General features: G+C 40.9%; 1 protein-coding gene and 1 long non-coding RNA gene across 5 annotated transcripts in view; one reads left to right on the forward strand and one right to left on the reverse strand.

Annotated features, from left to right (window-relative positions):
• LOC143020260 (uncharacterized) overlaps nt 1-3512 on the forward strand; it is a 47567-nt gene extending 44055 nt beyond the window's left edge. The window contains exon 3 of the long non-coding RNA XR_012965886.1: nt 2814-3512. This is a non-coding gene — a long non-coding RNA (uncharacterized LOC143020260). The remainder of the gene's footprint in view (nt 1-2813) is intronic.
• Mip (Myoinhibiting peptide precursor) overlaps nt 3080-16541 on the reverse strand; it is a 355890-nt gene continuing 342428 nt past the window's right edge. For 3 of the 4 annotated variants that reach the window (XM_076176469.1, XM_076176466.1, XM_076176467.1), the window contains 2 exons: nt 6251-6319; nt 3080-4782 (listed from right to left, as the gene is read on the reverse strand). In XM_076176469.1, coding sequence (XP_076032584.1) covers nt 4736-4782; nt 6251-6319 — 116 coding nt within the window. In that variant the 3' untranslated portion in view covers nt 3080-4735. The remainder of the gene's footprint in view (nt 4783-6250; nt 6320-16541) is intronic. The other variant, XM_076176468.1, reaches the window with a different exon arrangement.

Genomic DNA, 16541 nt, shown 5'->3' on the forward strand with positions numbered 1-16541 from the left:
CCCTACATTTATTCTCTGGCCCCGCCCCCCTCACACTGCATTCAGTGTGAGCTGTGCGGGCCGTGTTATCTGTGGAGATGTGGCAACACCGGGAAACCTCCTAACCCCGCCTTAGCGGTCACTTCTCGTTGCGCTGACTATACCTATCTCTTCCCTTTTACTCTCATCTGTACCACATCCACGCACATTAAAAGACCCAAACCTTAGGGTGCTGGTCGGAAAACTCCCAGACCCTCTTATGCCTTTACTTTTTCTTTTAGGAATGTCCCCTGTGGGGCTACAAGGAGAAGGATGTCTAGTCCCACTCCCTGTCCCTTTCTTCTCACCTCTTACGATCCAAGTGGAAATACTTAGTGGCAGTATTCTTTTCCCCCACCACAGGGAATTCCCCCACAGCAGAAAATGAATACTCAGAGAAATGGTACAGGACAGCAGCAAGGGGTTGGGGGACAGCATAACGGAGGGACAGTCGTAGTATAAAAGTGTCATCATTTCTCTATGAAGAGTTTTCCTCTATCATAGACAAAATGATGTGTGGCTCTGGTCCGTAGGGGCGCCCCATATAGACCCTAAAGTATCAACTGCATGCTACTTTGCCTCAATAACAAGCAGCCAATACCCCAGACGGTGATATATATATATATATATATATATATATATATATATATATATATATATATATATATATATATATATATATATATATATATATATATATATATATGCACAAATTTCACAAGTCACACGTGAATCACAAATATGCAGAGTCCACTAGGAAAAGGAAAAACACACGGAGTCCGAGCACTTCGGAGAGGAGGGTAAATGTCTCTATTTCTCGATGTCTATCTTTATATCTCAACCTTTCTATATCTCTATCACTTTCTCCCTGTCTCTCCATATCTGTCTCCCAATCTGTCTATATCTCTATCCCACTGTCTCTACCTCTCCATCTCTTACCTCTATCTGTATCTCTGTATATATTTACCTCTGTCTCTATATCTGTATTTCTATCCATCTATTACCTATCTCTAACTTTTTATGTTTCTCTGTTTCTGTATCTATCGCTCTACCTCTATCCCTATCTCTCTATATCTCTTATCTTCATCTCTATATCTCTGTCTCTGTGTATCTCTATCTCACTGTCTCTGTATCTCTATCTATATTCTTTTTTACCTCTCTACTTCCATCTCTATCTACCTACCTCTATGTGTATATCGCTTGTTTGCGAAAACGTCGTCATAACTCAAAAAACTGAATTTTTGAGTTATCTATACAGACATATTCATCTTCAAACACGGATTTTTTTGGTAACAGTGTCATATCTGTAGCTCAAAAATTGACCGCTAGGGAGTGCTAAATGTCCCAACGACATAACCTTACATGTTCCAACAAATATTTTAGACTTAGTAAAGATTATGATTGTTTCAACTTCTATAAACTTTAGAGTCGTATTTGATGCTCCAAAAAATGTTACACCTATGGTGTTTGAAACTTTAAAATGCCTCTCCTGAAAAATTCGATATTTTGAGTTATGATGACGTTTTCGCAAACAAGCGATATCTGTATCTATCTCTATCTCTATTTCTCTATCTCCCCACCTCTCTGTATCTCCATCTATCTATCTCTATACCTGGAGGTATAGAGATAGGTAGAGATGTTACATTTCTGTTCTCTGGGAGATAGTGAACTTAGGGTAATACTAGGGAAAGAGCACAAACCATTTGTATACGTTTCTTTGTTTATTTAATGTATTAAATGTGCTAGAGTGTGAATATAATGTTGTGGAAGTTCACCGTTACTACTTGCCTTAGGGAAGCTATCTCCAGACTGTGTTCCTACTCTATTCAACTCAGTACTGCTAAGCCCCTCCCGCATGATTGGCCCTGAAATCAATATTAATACACATTTGACCAATCATTTGCAAGAATTAAGGGGATGCTGATGTCATCAGAGGGCTGTCAACAGGACCCTTTTAAGAAAAAACCTTACCTAGAAATTTTAAATGTTGTTTGGTAGCTCTACTCGATAAGGGTCCACGTATGCTATTCTAGTGTGTCCCAAGCAGTGAGAATCAGTTCCTCACAGAGATATGTACTGTATGTATGAGAAATAAATTGATGCAGCCCGAATGGATCTCTCCTTGTCTTCTCCATTTCTTCATGAGGGGACGGAGAGGGGGGGTCGCCTATTTAATGAAGCAGCCTTGCTGTGGATGTGCTGTGTCTTGTGACACTGCTTCTGATCCAGGGCAGTGGGCGAGATGCAAGGATGACCCATCATCCAGGAGCCAAGATAAGAGGGAGGGAGGGGGGTGGATGGGAGTGTAGTATGTGGGGATGGAATGGTTTTTATGCCTTTGTTTTTTTGCTACCTCCCTTGTAAGGGGCAAAAACCTTTTGGTATATGTACAGGGCCCACACATGGGGTGGCACATTAGGGGGTGGCAATTCTAGTCTGGACATGCCGCCCACAAGGCTGACAAAATAATTGTAATAAAAAAAAGTTCAAAAGAGCCCTGAATATTTTACTGTAATATACGAATTTTGCGTTAGAATTAACAGAATATGAAATATTTTTCCCCTATCCTTTCTGCAATAGGGACATTAAATGCAATTTTTAAAATCCGTTTAATTATTTTGCAAGCCAATATGGGGAAAGGGGGGGGGTATTACTAAGAAATTTGCCCTGGGGTAGCACTAAGGAAGGGCCCTGTATATGTATGTATGTATGTATATCTCTATATCTGTCTCATTATATATATATATATCTCTAACTCTATCACTATCTCAATCACTATTTTTCTCTCTATACAGATTGACCTCTCATTAACGGACACCACATTATTGGATATCGGATGCAACAGACAAAATCCGCTGGTCTGGTCCGACAGTGTTTCAGGGTCCTCAAGATAGCCAAGTACTTCAAATCAGTTTGAAATTGCTGCCTCATACGCATCAAATAGATATTGTAAATTTAATTTTCTAAGTAGGTTACTTCAACAATAAATTTTCGATCTTTGTGAACATAAGATTTTCTGTTCCATTTTTTTTTATTTTGCAAGGAAATGACTCAGAGATCTTCATGAAGTTAACTTTTATTGAAACCATCATCCAGTCATAAACGTCATAAGGAATTTCCTTCAAATACATAGTTTATATATTTATTCTATACATAATTCTTTACAGCTCTTGAAATTGTTCGATCTCATACATACTACTGCATTACACAAAGTTTCTCATTAATGTGGTATTTTTCTGCCCATTTTTTAAAATTTGATCATCTGGAAAATATACATATACATGTTTAAAACAAGTACGGCCACATATGATAAATATTACAGAAAGTGTCCTTAAAGGGAAATAGAGAATCGACAACGATTCATCACTAACCATGCAGTACACATTATTTAGGGAAATTTCAAGTCACATGAGTGAAAGCTAAAAGAGAGCACTGCACACTTTTTTTACTTAGAGGGAAAACCAAAAAAATAGATGGGACAAAATCGAATGACACAAATAAAAAAGCAAAAGCCTGTACAAGGGTTTCAAAATATTGGTGTACTTCTTCCAAGGGTCCGCATCACTACTTCAGGCCAAGGAAACCGTCTGGTTCTTCAATCTTTCCTTATTCCGTCTATGAAGCTGTAGTAGGTTTCACGGGCAAGTCTTAAGGTACATTTTGCTCGGTGCAATTCTCAATGGTGATTATTCACGGCTCAACGATGATTGTCAAACAGTTGTCAAGAACACTAATTCTTTGTTTTTGAATGGGGCTGCTTTGCTTCAAGATGCAAAGTACGAGGCTGAGGTCATTTGAACCGAACCTACCAACACACAGCAGAAGAGTAGGTACATGCCTTTGACTTGGCTACCTTACTTGTAAGGAGAAAAATGCCATTGACTGTGATAGTAGGCTAATAATTGCACCGCGCAAAATGTACCTTTCAGAATTTTAACACAATTTTACATTGTCTTCAGCTTTATGGCTCCTTTTTTGAGATGGTTAGATTTTGTGTGCTTTGGGTTGTTTCTGGAAGACTTTCTCTAGAGCAGTGGTTCCCAAACTAGGGGTCACGCCCCCTTCAGGGATGCATGAGGAGGGTACAAGGGAGGTGTGCAGTCATTGTTTAATGAGAATAATGAAATCATTCCAAGGAAAAGTATCTGCCGTTACACACATGCAAAGTATAATTCTAACAGTCGCCCCAACCTGTTTTCTATTAAGTTAGCTCTCCTCATGCATTTTGTACATATATGTATGTGATATGTATTTATAGAATTTCATATAAATACAAAAATGTTGGGGAGGGAGCACATAGATCTCCTGGAAGCAAAACGGGGGCATCATAAAAGATAGTTTGGGAATCATTGTTCTGGAGCACAAGTTGAAATTTGTGCATCATTTCCCTGGTTAGCAATGTTTTCTGAGCCTGTTCACCTCTTTCTTGATAGTACATGTGCTACCATACAGGTCTTGAAATCATATACACAATGGGAAAAATTTAAGTAAATAATTTTCATGGCTTCTATGAATGTTAAATCGATCAACATGGTTTTCTTAGTCTTAATGGCTCCTTGTGAGAATTTTGTTTTTCCTTTTTTTTTTTTGTGTGATCCACATTCTGTATTCTATATCTTAGATCCATTCTTCCTTTGTGGTACTCCTCCACTCGACCTGAAGTTATCTGCGACCCAACGACTCTGCTCTACGTGCACCTCGGCGAATGGAACTCCATCTACTTAAGTCCCATAGTGTCGCTGGCAGCCACTTCGTCGTCCACACCTGGTCAGAGAAGAAAAAGAAAAAAAAAGTAAAATGTAAAAAGAGTAAAGAACAAGAAGAAAAAGAACAGGAGGAGGAGGAAGAAGATGAAGCAGAGGAGGTGGAAAAAGAAGAAGCCGTGGAGGAGGAGGAAAAAGAAGTGGAGGAGGAGGAAGAAGAAGCAGAGGAGGAGGAAGAAGAAGCAGAGGAGGAGGAAGAAGAAGCAGAGGAGGAGGAGGAGGAAGAAAAAGTAGAGCAAGAAGCAATTCTTGTTAAACTGGAAAGCTGCTGATATTCTGACGATCATATAAGTGATGTGCCTTACTGGGAATGATCATTTACACTTTTGAGCCTATAAACCTGAAATGTGAACATCTTTAGTATTCCACCCGACCTACAGCAGAAGACAAGAAACCTTGAAATTTGCAGATACTGGTCCCACAGATAAATATTGGAAACTTCTGTTTTGCATTGAACTAAGAAGAAGAAGAAGAAGGAAAAGAAGAAGAAGGAAAAGAAGAAGGAAAAGAAGAAGAAGAAGGAAAAGAAGAAGAAGAAGGAAAAGAAGAAGAAGAAGGAAAAGAAGAAGAAGAAGGAAAAGAAGAAGAAGGAAAAGAAGAAGAAGAAGGAAAAGAAGAAGAAGAAGGAAAAGAAGAAGAAGAAGGAAAAGAAGAAGAAGGAAAAGAAGAAGAAGAAGGAAAAGAAGAAGAAGAAGGAAAAGAAGAAGAAGAAGGAAAAGAAGAAGAAGAAGGAAAAGAAGAAGAAGGAAAAGAAGAAGAAGGAAAAGAAGAAGAAGGAAAAGAAGAAGAAGAAGGAAAAGAAGGAGGAAAAGAAGAAGGAAAAGAAGAAGAAGGAAAAGAAGAAGAAGAAGAAGAAGGAGAAGGAGAAGGAGAAGAAGGAAAAGAAGGAAAAGGAGAAGTAGGAAAAGAAGAAGAAGGAGAGGAAGAAAAAGAGGAAAAGAAGAAGAATAAGAAGAAGAAGAAAGGACTCCTGCAATTTTGAGCAATCAGGTACACAGATTGTTGGAATGTCAGGGGCTATCCAGTTTAACAAGAAATATTCGTTGTTCAAAACTTCATGGAAGGTCTCTTGGCTCAGCTCTACAGGGAGAGTAGACTGACACCTGCAAGATTCAATAAGGTGGCTTGCACACCAACGAAACCAATTGCGCGCGCGCACACACACACACACACACACTGTTACGCCCCATGATTGGTTTCACACTACTAGTTGCATTTGGGTGTGAGCTGCCTTAACTCCTTGTGGAGACCATTCCTTTGCTGAAAAAACAAGTCTGTATGTAATTCAGAAAAATTTGTTACCAGACTGAAAGTCTCAAGGTAATTTTCGATAACTGCAGTCCATACAGAGCCATTTCCCAGCTAAGTGAAATCGCCTGGCCTCATCGATTATACGAGTTGTCAGCAGGTGAAAGGGGAATAAAGTTTTACTGGTGTCCCACTCTGCTCCTCCATCAAGGCAAACTCACCGGGATCTGCTCTCTTCCCCCATGACCCACGCATGCTGGACCAGTTGGATGCGCGCTTTCCCCATGACCCTGAAATAGAAGAAACTAATCAATGTTGTTATGAATCTCGTGTGAGCAATTGGCACAAAAACGGTCAAATGCGTGTGGGTTGTAACAAAAGTGGGATGCAGTTGAAGTCTATTTTGAACATTCTTCATTTCTCTGATATTGAGTTATGTTCAGTTTTTGCACACTAATGCATTTGGTGTTCAGTTAGCTTTCTGTTGGATGTACAGTGAACTTTGAGTACGTTATAATTTTGTTTTGGATATTCCCCTATTGCATTCTGAATAAAGTGTCCCATACACTCACATGCCTCCTGTTCAGCCACCAGACAAAACCAGGACTGTGCAGTGTGTATGGGGGCTATACACACTTAGTTTGGCCTGTACTGGCCTGATTTTGTCCAGTGGCCAGCCCAGCAGCCTGCGAGTGTATGGGCCACTTCAGGTACACGAGATACACAAGAATTGCTTGTCATTGATCCCCTTGCTACTACAACACAGTTATCAGTTTCTCTTTTTCTTTCTTTAGTGCCAGCAGACAATTCTATTCACCTGAGAATGACCTCATAATAAAGGGATTGAAACTCTTGAACCTTGAAAGTCATCAGGTGTAAATTGGAAAGGATAAAAATCTATCAAGGACTTCCCCAAGTCATGAAAGAGAGAGAGAGAGAGAGAGAGAGAGAGATCCTCATGCTTCTACTCTGCAATTTGAATACCTCTTGAAGACTTGAACACATTTTGTCTATGCACTGTAAGAATCAACCTATGAATGTGAAATCATAATAAGAGTTACAACAGCGAAGCAAATGAAAGTCTCATTCAAATGAAACTATGCCTAGCTGATGGTGCTAGGAACTGTGCCCTCTATCTACCATTCTATTCTAAACCTAAGTTTGTGCTAATTGGATGAATTTATTCAAATAACTCAAAAGTTCCCAAACTATCTTCCCAAAGAAAAAAACATCACCTACATACATGAAACAAGCCATATCAGAAAGTTAAATGGCTGGTAAAAAGAACAGTTTCAAAATACTTCATCATAAAGATTAACTAGAACATTTATACCCCATAGAAAATAATCTGAGAGGATATTATGCTAGAGGAAACACAGTCACACTAAAGCAATGGTTTTTGTAATTGGAAGGGGAATTTTTTTCTTAACATGCTTGTATCTTGTATTCTATGAAGGACAAGACAGTGGCAGATCCAGGATAAAAATTTGGGGGGGCTAACCTGAATTCCTTCCTCTGAGTAGTCTGATGTATCAGAAGTCTGAGGTATACTTAACTTAATAATGTTTTTCAGATTTTTCTGTATTTTAGACATATATAATAGAATGTATATTCATTTTATATTGTTACACGCTTGTGCTAGTCAGTGATAAGGCACTGGCACGCGTATACTCTCGCATAGAGAGAAATTATTGCAGGATCCGTGTGTAGTGTTAGTGCACATAAACTCATGGAAGTAATAAAAAATAAAAGTAGCTTTAAAAAACAGAAATACAAAAAAAAAGGTGTATGAACTTCTGAACCTGTTAATAAAAGTATCTAAATTACATTAATAACACACAGCATTGTTCATGGGATCTCACATGAACATCAACCTCCTGTTTTTTTTGGGCAAATACATTGATTACACTGTCTATTTCAATATTGATTTCATTGTGAATGCCGAGTAGCGCCAGGCCGTTGAGGCAATCTTGACCCATAGTATTCCTTAGGTAGGTCTTCAGTTGCTTCAGGGTTGAAAATGAACGCTCGGCCTCTGCGTTCGAGACTGGGAGCGTGATCAAAACTCGGAGGAGCTTGGCCAGGTTCGGATACATTCGGGTCTGGGCGTGGGCCAGGGCATCTCCAATGGATTCAAACTTCATTGTTGTTGAATACCAGCGCTCTGCTTCCGCCTTCACGAGGCTCAAGCTCTCGATGTCAGCCTCATAAACCTTTGCCGCTTCCAGTATAGCAGCAACATCTCCGTCAGCGCTGCTGAGCAGATTCTTGATCTTGAAGCCAACAGGAATAGTATCATTCCCGAACCGGGTCTGCAGCTCAGTCAATACATGGTCGAGGAATGGGACATATACAGATCTTCGGTAATGCTCCTCAGCTGTCTGGAAGGGTAAATTTGCTCGCTGCATTTGGCGCTTGCAAACTCGAGGTACAGGAATGGTGTCATGTGATGAACCGATCTCCTGGAGGAGCCCCTCTGCCTTCTTGAAGATGTCCTGGAAGCTGGTCAGTGCACCTTCCCAGGCCTTGTTTAGATGCGTCACCACATCACCAATCGTAGCGTATGCTGAGACTAGGTCGACCATAGGGGACTGCAGGGCTCGGCTCAGGATCCACAATGTGAGCTAGCACAGACTCAGCGATGGCGAGACCAATCAGAAAGCGCGGCTCTCGGATTGCTATTAGTAGTAGTCCCGCCGTCGCGTCCGAGTTGCTCTCGTTCTCCAGAAAGACGGCAATAACTGGCAGGAATTCCATAAACACAATGACTGAGTCTAGTAGCGCAGAGGTTGACCAGCTTCTTCTGCTTCGTGGACGTGTGGTCTTTTATGAGCTCAGTAAACCTCATCGAGCGCATGTTTGAGGAATAGATGTAGTTATACACCTCACTGGGAGTCTGGAGAGCGAGCTTTACCTCCTTGGTGTCACAGGCCTTGGTCAAGACGAGGTTGAGACGATGACTGAAACAATGAATCGTCTTTGCGAGCGGGTATTCTCGCACTACCACAGCTGCACACCCGCGAAACTTTCCCATCATGGCACAGGCACCATCAAAACAGAGGCCACGGCAGTTGCCCATGTTGAGGCCGACACTCTTTACTGTGCTAAGCAGGAGGCGAGCCAGGCCTTCCCCAGTCAGATCCTTGGCATGAACAAAGCCAAGGAAGTCCTCCCTTAGCTGACCTCCACTGAAGTGACGGACGCAAATGGTGGCCTGTTCTTTCCCTGAAACGTCGGTCGTCTAGTCCATCATGATGGCGAAGACTCCAGAAACTGATGATACCACCTTCTCTTGCACCAATCGCCCTGCAAACAAGGACATTTAACCCCCAGACCTGGCAAAACATCAGAAAGTACTAAAATCGATTAAATGAGATCCTTACAATGATTCATGGAAGAACAAATTTGGGGGGGGCTTCAGCTCCCTCAGCCCCCCCCCCTGGATCCGTGCCTGGGACAAGACAACAAGGATTGATAGTTTTTAACCTAAAACAGTAACTTCCTTAAGATTGAGAATATCATCTACATAAACATCTGTGAATAAAGAGATCTAAAACACTAACTTTCGATCGAAAATGTCATCAATATACCATATACATGAATAATAAGACCACATCGAGTTTCAACATTCTTCAATCTGAGACAAGTTCTTAAGTTTGGAAATGACATCTTCAGAGTGTTTAATATAGGATTTAGCAGGGGCGGACTGGGATTTTAAAGAGGCCTGGGCATTTTTCACTCAGAGCAGCCCCATAAGAGGGGGAAAGTGGTGAGTGAAGTGAATTAAGCAATTTTAGGGGTATTTCGAGGCCTATTTTGACTATTTTAGATAACATCTATAATAATTAAACTGTTGAAAAATGGATAAATAAACCTTTATCTCAAGCAGAGCTTGTCCTTGCACTGGCTCACCGGACATTGTCCTGGGATTTGGAAAACTTCCCAACAAAAGATAACAGTTCCGCAAGCCATTTGCTTGCTTGTACAGAAGACCCAGTTGGGGATGATGGGGCTAAAAGAGGTTCTTTATACTGTTTTGAAGACTGTAATAGTAAGGCAACTTGGGAAGAAAAACCTTAAACTTGAAAGTACACTCTTCTGTTGAGATGCTCTGAACCTTTTGTTAAAGGTAGCAACCATATCTTTGAACTTTTCTTTAATGAAATTTCTCAAGTTTTATTATTGTTCAAAACATTGGCTTTGTCAACATACCCCACAGTCTAATATCACAACTTTTCTTCCTTTATCTGCCTTGGTGGTAATATTGACTTCTTGGATAAATTTACACATTAGGGCTATAGAGAGCAGGATGCCTCAGCCTGTCCTCTATCCTGTGTGGGGAAACTTGGTGGCAGTATTCTTTCCTCCTCTACTACAGGGATAATGTTATGGGTATTTTTTTAAAAAAAATTCCACCACCCGGCAATAGTGTACAGTATAGACAACCCATTTCCACAACCTGAAATATATTTCAGAAGTACCCCTTTGATGCACAACAAATTGTTATCATAATTGTTCTTTGCTTAAAAATTGTCAAATCCCACAATGCCATTGCATTGTGCCTCTGGTTTTAAGGCTAAGTTCAAGCCAAAAACCTAACACTTCAAGTTGTGGTTTGGTTAACATGATACTGGAAGTATTAATAACACCTTCAATGGAAATTTGAGCTGAACACTGTTATGTAACCTTTGGAGCTTTTTAATGAGGGTCATTTTTTGATTAGCAGTGATAACACTAGTTTGTTGGTGGGCTATTGGTAGAAGAGTCTTGTTTGTTACAACAGTGGAACAAAAAATTATTGTTAGAAGCAGTACTTTTACAAAGAAAAGTGTTCTCATGTTTGAATGAAGCCACATATATCTGATCCAAAAGGAATGCACTAATATATATTAAAGTAGGAAAACTGAACTTAAATTGTTTGTGTTTCTGAAACCCAAACAAGATGGGGCAAGCCTTAATCAATCTGAATGCAGCTTCATCTCATCATGTCTTAGCATTGATCAAGCTTACAAGGCTCTCCTTGAAGGCCTTTACAACACCAGCTTTCAGTGTCTTGGCACTGTTTGAAAGCGTAAGAGAGACTGGTTAAAAAAAAAGATAAATAAGAAATAAAATAAATAAATAAATAAATAATAATAATGATTGAGGCATGTGATGTGGCTCTGGTAAATCCAACATCATTAGCACACCAGGAGAGATGGTACTCTCTGAAAGTTGAGGTGCAGGTGGTTCTAAGGGAGACACTGAACAAATAACTGAACAAAGAGACTATTAAAAAAAAGTTTGAGGGCCGGAGAATGTATCCCTGGCTCCTCTTCATTCAACAGATGGACAGACATTAATCAAAGACAAGAAGGGAAAGATGGACAAAACATTTCAGGGAACTGATGAACACAGTCAATCCAGTAGACCCCACCATCACTGATCATCTCCCAGTCTTTCCCCAATTTAGTCATAATAAATCTTCAAACACCAGTTGCCACTCTGAATTCATCTGGACATTTTCTTTCAGACAGCTGGTCCTTAGACATTTGGTTTCCAGAGATTTAGTTACTGGACAAGTAATTACTCCAAACTGCACTTTGGAGGTAGCCAAAAAACAAAGGCATAAAAATCACTCCCACCCATTCCATCCCTAACATACTCCACTCCCCTCCTCTTAGCACCTCCTGGATGATGGGTCATCCCTGCATCTCGCCCACTGCCCAGGGTCAGAAGCAAGCGTTGCAAGACAGCACATCCATAGCAAGGCTGCTTCATTAAATTGGCGACCCTCCATCTCTGTCCCCTTGTGCAAAAGAAAACGGAGAAATCCCTTCGGACTGTGTCATAATACCATAATATTACAATGTTAGAAATACAATTTTTTACTATTCTTGTGCGACAAGCTAGTTTCAGTGGGCCTCCAGTTAGCTGTGGTTCCCTAGGTCAATTGCCCACTATGCCTCTTGGTAAATCCAGCCCTTTTGAAGATCTTTAATTCTAATGAAAAGGCCATTTATATGGCAGCAATATATGTAGGGTCATTTGGAGGAGAGTGTGATCTTCTCTATGTTCCCATAAAAAACTAAACAAAACAAAATGGACTCCTAGGGGGCTCCCCATGGCAACATATTATCACTAGGGCATGTGAATGGAGCTTTATTGAGGCAGAGTTCTAATAGTGCACATAAGGCAGCTTCTGGGATGATCAGGGTCAGTGTTGTGTCATATCTGTAGACTCTATGATAAATTGTATTGTCCTATTGACATCTTGGGCTGATGCCAGGGCAAAATTCCAAGTATGGAATCTCAAAATACTTTCCCCTACATCAGTACTTGACTTTACATTAGAGTATGCTAATACTTTTCCTTCTGTAATGGCATTCTGTGGTCATATTACATAATTTTTGCATTATTACATCTCTTCAAGATGTATAGTAAAAAAGAGAAGAAAAAGAAAGAGAAAAAAGGCACATCACCTTCTTGAAGAACTTGAGGAGTCTCATGACAAGCACAACGTTTGATAGCTTTTACTCCACATCCTACTCTTCAGACTCCTCTCCTGCTTCCTCATTCTTCACCTCCAGTGAATGCAAATTAATCCTTTACAAAGCTCTCTTTATAATTGCATTCATCACCGTCATCTCTGTCTTGGATTGCCTGTATTTCTCTGCTGCAAGAATCCTCTTCCTCCTCCTTTCCTCTATCAAATCATACTGAACAAAGTTATTAGATTCATGTCTATGTATTTGCCTGCTTCGTCAACACTGGCCACCAGTGTGGCAATGGAATGATGAAAGGCATGGGAGAACAAGCATCAGGAAACTACTTGGTTCTTCTAAGGTTTTTATTATTCACTACCTTTAACCATCATCACCACCACCAGTCATATTTATGGCATCGACTCCATCTCAAGCACACACAGAGTAAAGGTGACAGACACAGGAACTAGAGGTCATTCCATTCATGAATTCACTTCCTCTTCTTGCTACAACTGTTACTTTTCCTCCTGCTCCTTCTCATTTCTTCTCTTCTTTACCACCACACACATACACACACTCACATACACACACTACGGCAGTCCATCCCAGCCATGACAACATTCGTTGTTCCCAAGGACGATTTCCTTACGAGTGAATGAAAATAACTGATGATGTTATGACTTCATCTAGGGTGCTTCTGTTGCCTCCGGTGAGCATTAGTGTGGCTCAGGAAGCCAATTTGGGACTTACACACCTTTCCAAAGGAGTGACACATCAGCTTGGGGTCTGGAGCTACAACAACACTCTGCTGGATGTGATGCTGTTATCTTTTCAAAGGGTGTTGTGTTTTTCAGTCTTTTTCCAAAGTGGCTACTCCTGTTTTAATCTTTCCTTGCCATTGCATTTGGTTTACTTGCTAGTATTTCAAGGGTACCAGGATCTATGTTCAACTCATCAGTGTGGTTTTTGCTTGATCCTGGTATTTTTTCTTAGGATCTCCAGGTCTCCTTGGACATTTTTGAAGTTGGCCATACAGTATTTGGTTTGGTAGCTGGTCATCTGGCATCCTGATAACATGGCCAAGCTATCACGACTGCCTCTGTGCCAACATGGTGTCAATGCTGGTGGCGTTTGTTCATTCTAGTATCTCTGTTTGGAATATGACCCCTCCAGGTGAGACGAAGCATCTTTTGTATGCAGATATGGAAGCGTTTTAGTTGTTGTTGTTGTTGTCGTTCCCTAGACTGTCTGTCCGAGTAGTCCTGTCTCCCCAAGGAATGCCATAGCCGAAACTGGGTTTTCCCACAAATCCTTTATAGAGCGTATGGTGTGTTGTTTGCGTGCATGATTGTGTATAATGCAGTCTTCCATTATGTGTTGTTTGGTATGGGGTGAAGTGTCACATCCTGGGCAGCTGTTCACAACGCGGTCATCCAGCCTCTTCTGGTAGCTTGGAAGTGCTGGGTGGTGACCGCACCGCAGTCTGGCCAAGTGGACTCTATCCTTTCGTGGGAGAGAGGATTCAGAAGGGTGGATATCAGGGGGTCTGGCATGCAGCAGTGTGTTGTCTTTCAGTGTGTTAATGGAGCGGTGAGTGATATGATTATGAATATGTTTCCGGAGGCTGGTATTTGGTGGTTGTGGAGGAAGAGAAGAGAGTATCTGTGCATGATAAAGGTCTTTGGGTGTTGTTTTAATGTTTCTTGGTGTGTGTGGGTGTTCTGCTATGTAGTGTAGCGGGTGTAATGTGTTTGTGGTGGCTGCGGCAAGTGTTTGTGTGCCTCTCATGTCGAGGTGGTCCTTGACTTTGAGGACTTTTGTTTCATGGTGTAAATGGTCTGTAGGTGTTGTATTTGTGCAGCCTGTAATTGTTTTTAGGGCTTTGTTTTGTATGATTTGAAGGGTGTTGTGGTGTGTCTCACTGAGATTAGGAGCCCATGCAGGACTCGCATAATTCAACACTGAGCGTATGCATTGTTTGTATATTGTTATATTAGTTTCTTTGTTTTGTCCAAATGTTGTTCCAGTGATTGACTTAAGTGCGTTAAGTCTGGGTGTGCATTTGTTTTTTATGTTTGTGATGTGTTGTTTGAAAGACATGGATGTATCGTATGTTACACCAAGAATTTTCGGTGTGTTTGTGTGTGGTATTAGAGTGTTGTTGATGTAGAGATGAGGTATGTATTTGTGTTCTTTTGTCCAGTTGGTGAGTAGTGTTGCTGTAGATTTGGTTGGAGCTATTTTGAGTCTGTGATGAACCATGTGTTGAGTGTGTCAAGGTATGGCTGGATTATTTCTGCAGCTTTGTCTGTGTTACGATGTGTGCATGTGATTGTTATGTCGTCTGCGTAGGAAGAGATTTGTATTTCTGAGGTGTCTGGCGTGGGTAAGTCATGCATGTATAGATTAAATAGTGTGGGGGATAGAACCGAGCCCTGTGGTACTCCGTTCTTAATGTTTCTGATGTGCGATGATTGGCCATTATATGACACGTAAGCATTCCTACCTGCCAGATAATTGGCCAGCCATCTTTTGGTGTTATTGTGCATGTCTGTGTTATATATTTTATTTGTTAGGTTGTGGCGGGGGATAGCATCAAAAGCTTTACTAATGTCTAATGTTATAAGAAGTGTTCTGTGGTGGGGCCTATCTGAATTGATGCCATCTAAAATTCTTTGTGTGAGGTTTGTCAGAAGTGTGTTTGTGGAGTGTAGTGGCCTAAAACCGTGTTGTGAGTCAGCAAGGGGAATATGTGGTGTGACAAGTTTAAGTATTAGGCGTTCAATGACTTTAGAGGGGGTGCAGAGAAGTGTGATTGGATGGTGCAATGTTGGGATTGTTGGGTCTTTGTTCGGTTTTGGAATGGTGATTATTTTACCATGCTTCCAGATGTCGGGTATAGTGTTGTGTGAATAGCTGTAGTTTGCAATGTTTGTGAGTGTGTGTATACCTTGTGGTCCAATGTGTTTTAGGTGGATGTTGCTTATGTTATCAGGGCCACAGGCAGATGAGTGCTTGAGACTATGTATTATGAGTTTTGTCTGACTGTCTATGAAGGGTATATAGTCTGAGTCAGTGGGAAAGTCTTTCTTAGTTGCTTCAGATGGTGCTGGTTAGGAGTCCAAGCCTTTACACCACACACGAAAGTGGACATACATTCAGCTCCATACACTCATTTCCACGTCCATTTTTAGATGCTTAGTTTTGGAATACTTGGTCCCATAGTTTGCCAAAGGACCATGCAGCCTTGTTGATGTTGTTGTTGTTGTTGTTGTCGTTCCCTAGACTGTCTGTCCGAGCAGTCCCGTCTCCCCAAGGAATGCTACAGCTGAAACTGGGTTTTCCCACAAATCCTTTATAGAGTGTATGTTGTGTTGTTTGCGTGCATGAGGTCCTGGAGCTACAGCGTCTACGTCGTGGGACCACACCCCAATCCCAAGAGTTGGGGGCCAAACAGCAACAACCACCCCTGGCCATCAGCCTTGTTGATGTTGTTTAGTATGGCTTCATCTAATGTGCCAGTTGGAGTTTCAATATTGCCTAGATACCTAAAGGTTGGCACCATTTGTAGTTGGGTACCATCTATGTAAAAAAACTGCCACTACTTGATTGGGGTTGTGACACATTATAACTTTGGTTTTTCTGGCATTCACCTACTGTCCCAATGCTCTGTAGATATTGGAAGACAAATCCAAGATTTAAATCTAGAAGTGAGGGAAGCACTCAATTGTTTAGGATCATTGGATGTGCAAAAAGCTTTAGGAGTTGATGTGATCTCAAACTTGAGACTGAAAGATAAAGGGAACAGCTGGCAGGCAAGATTCACAGTCTGACTGTATATTCATTGAAAGAAGGAATATTGTCGCCTGATTTGAAAAGGGTTAATATGGCACTAATTCACTAAAGTGGAAGTAAGGCATCACCACTAAACTAAAAGCCAGTTTCATCTTGACAGAAGGTACAACTAGCTATGGCAACATATGTGCAGAAGATGCAAAAAACACACGAGTTAAAAACGAGGAGTCAATAATGGAAAATGAATTTAAAT

This window comes from Oratosquilla oratoria, chromosome 39 (genome assembly GCF_046742065.1).
Source record: "Oratosquilla oratoria isolate Oo_2021 chromosome 39, ASM4674206v1, whole genome shotgun sequence".
In the NCBI taxonomy this organism is placed as follows: Eukaryota; Metazoa; Arthropoda; class Malacostraca; order Stomatopoda; family Squillidae; genus Oratosquilla; species Oratosquilla oratoria.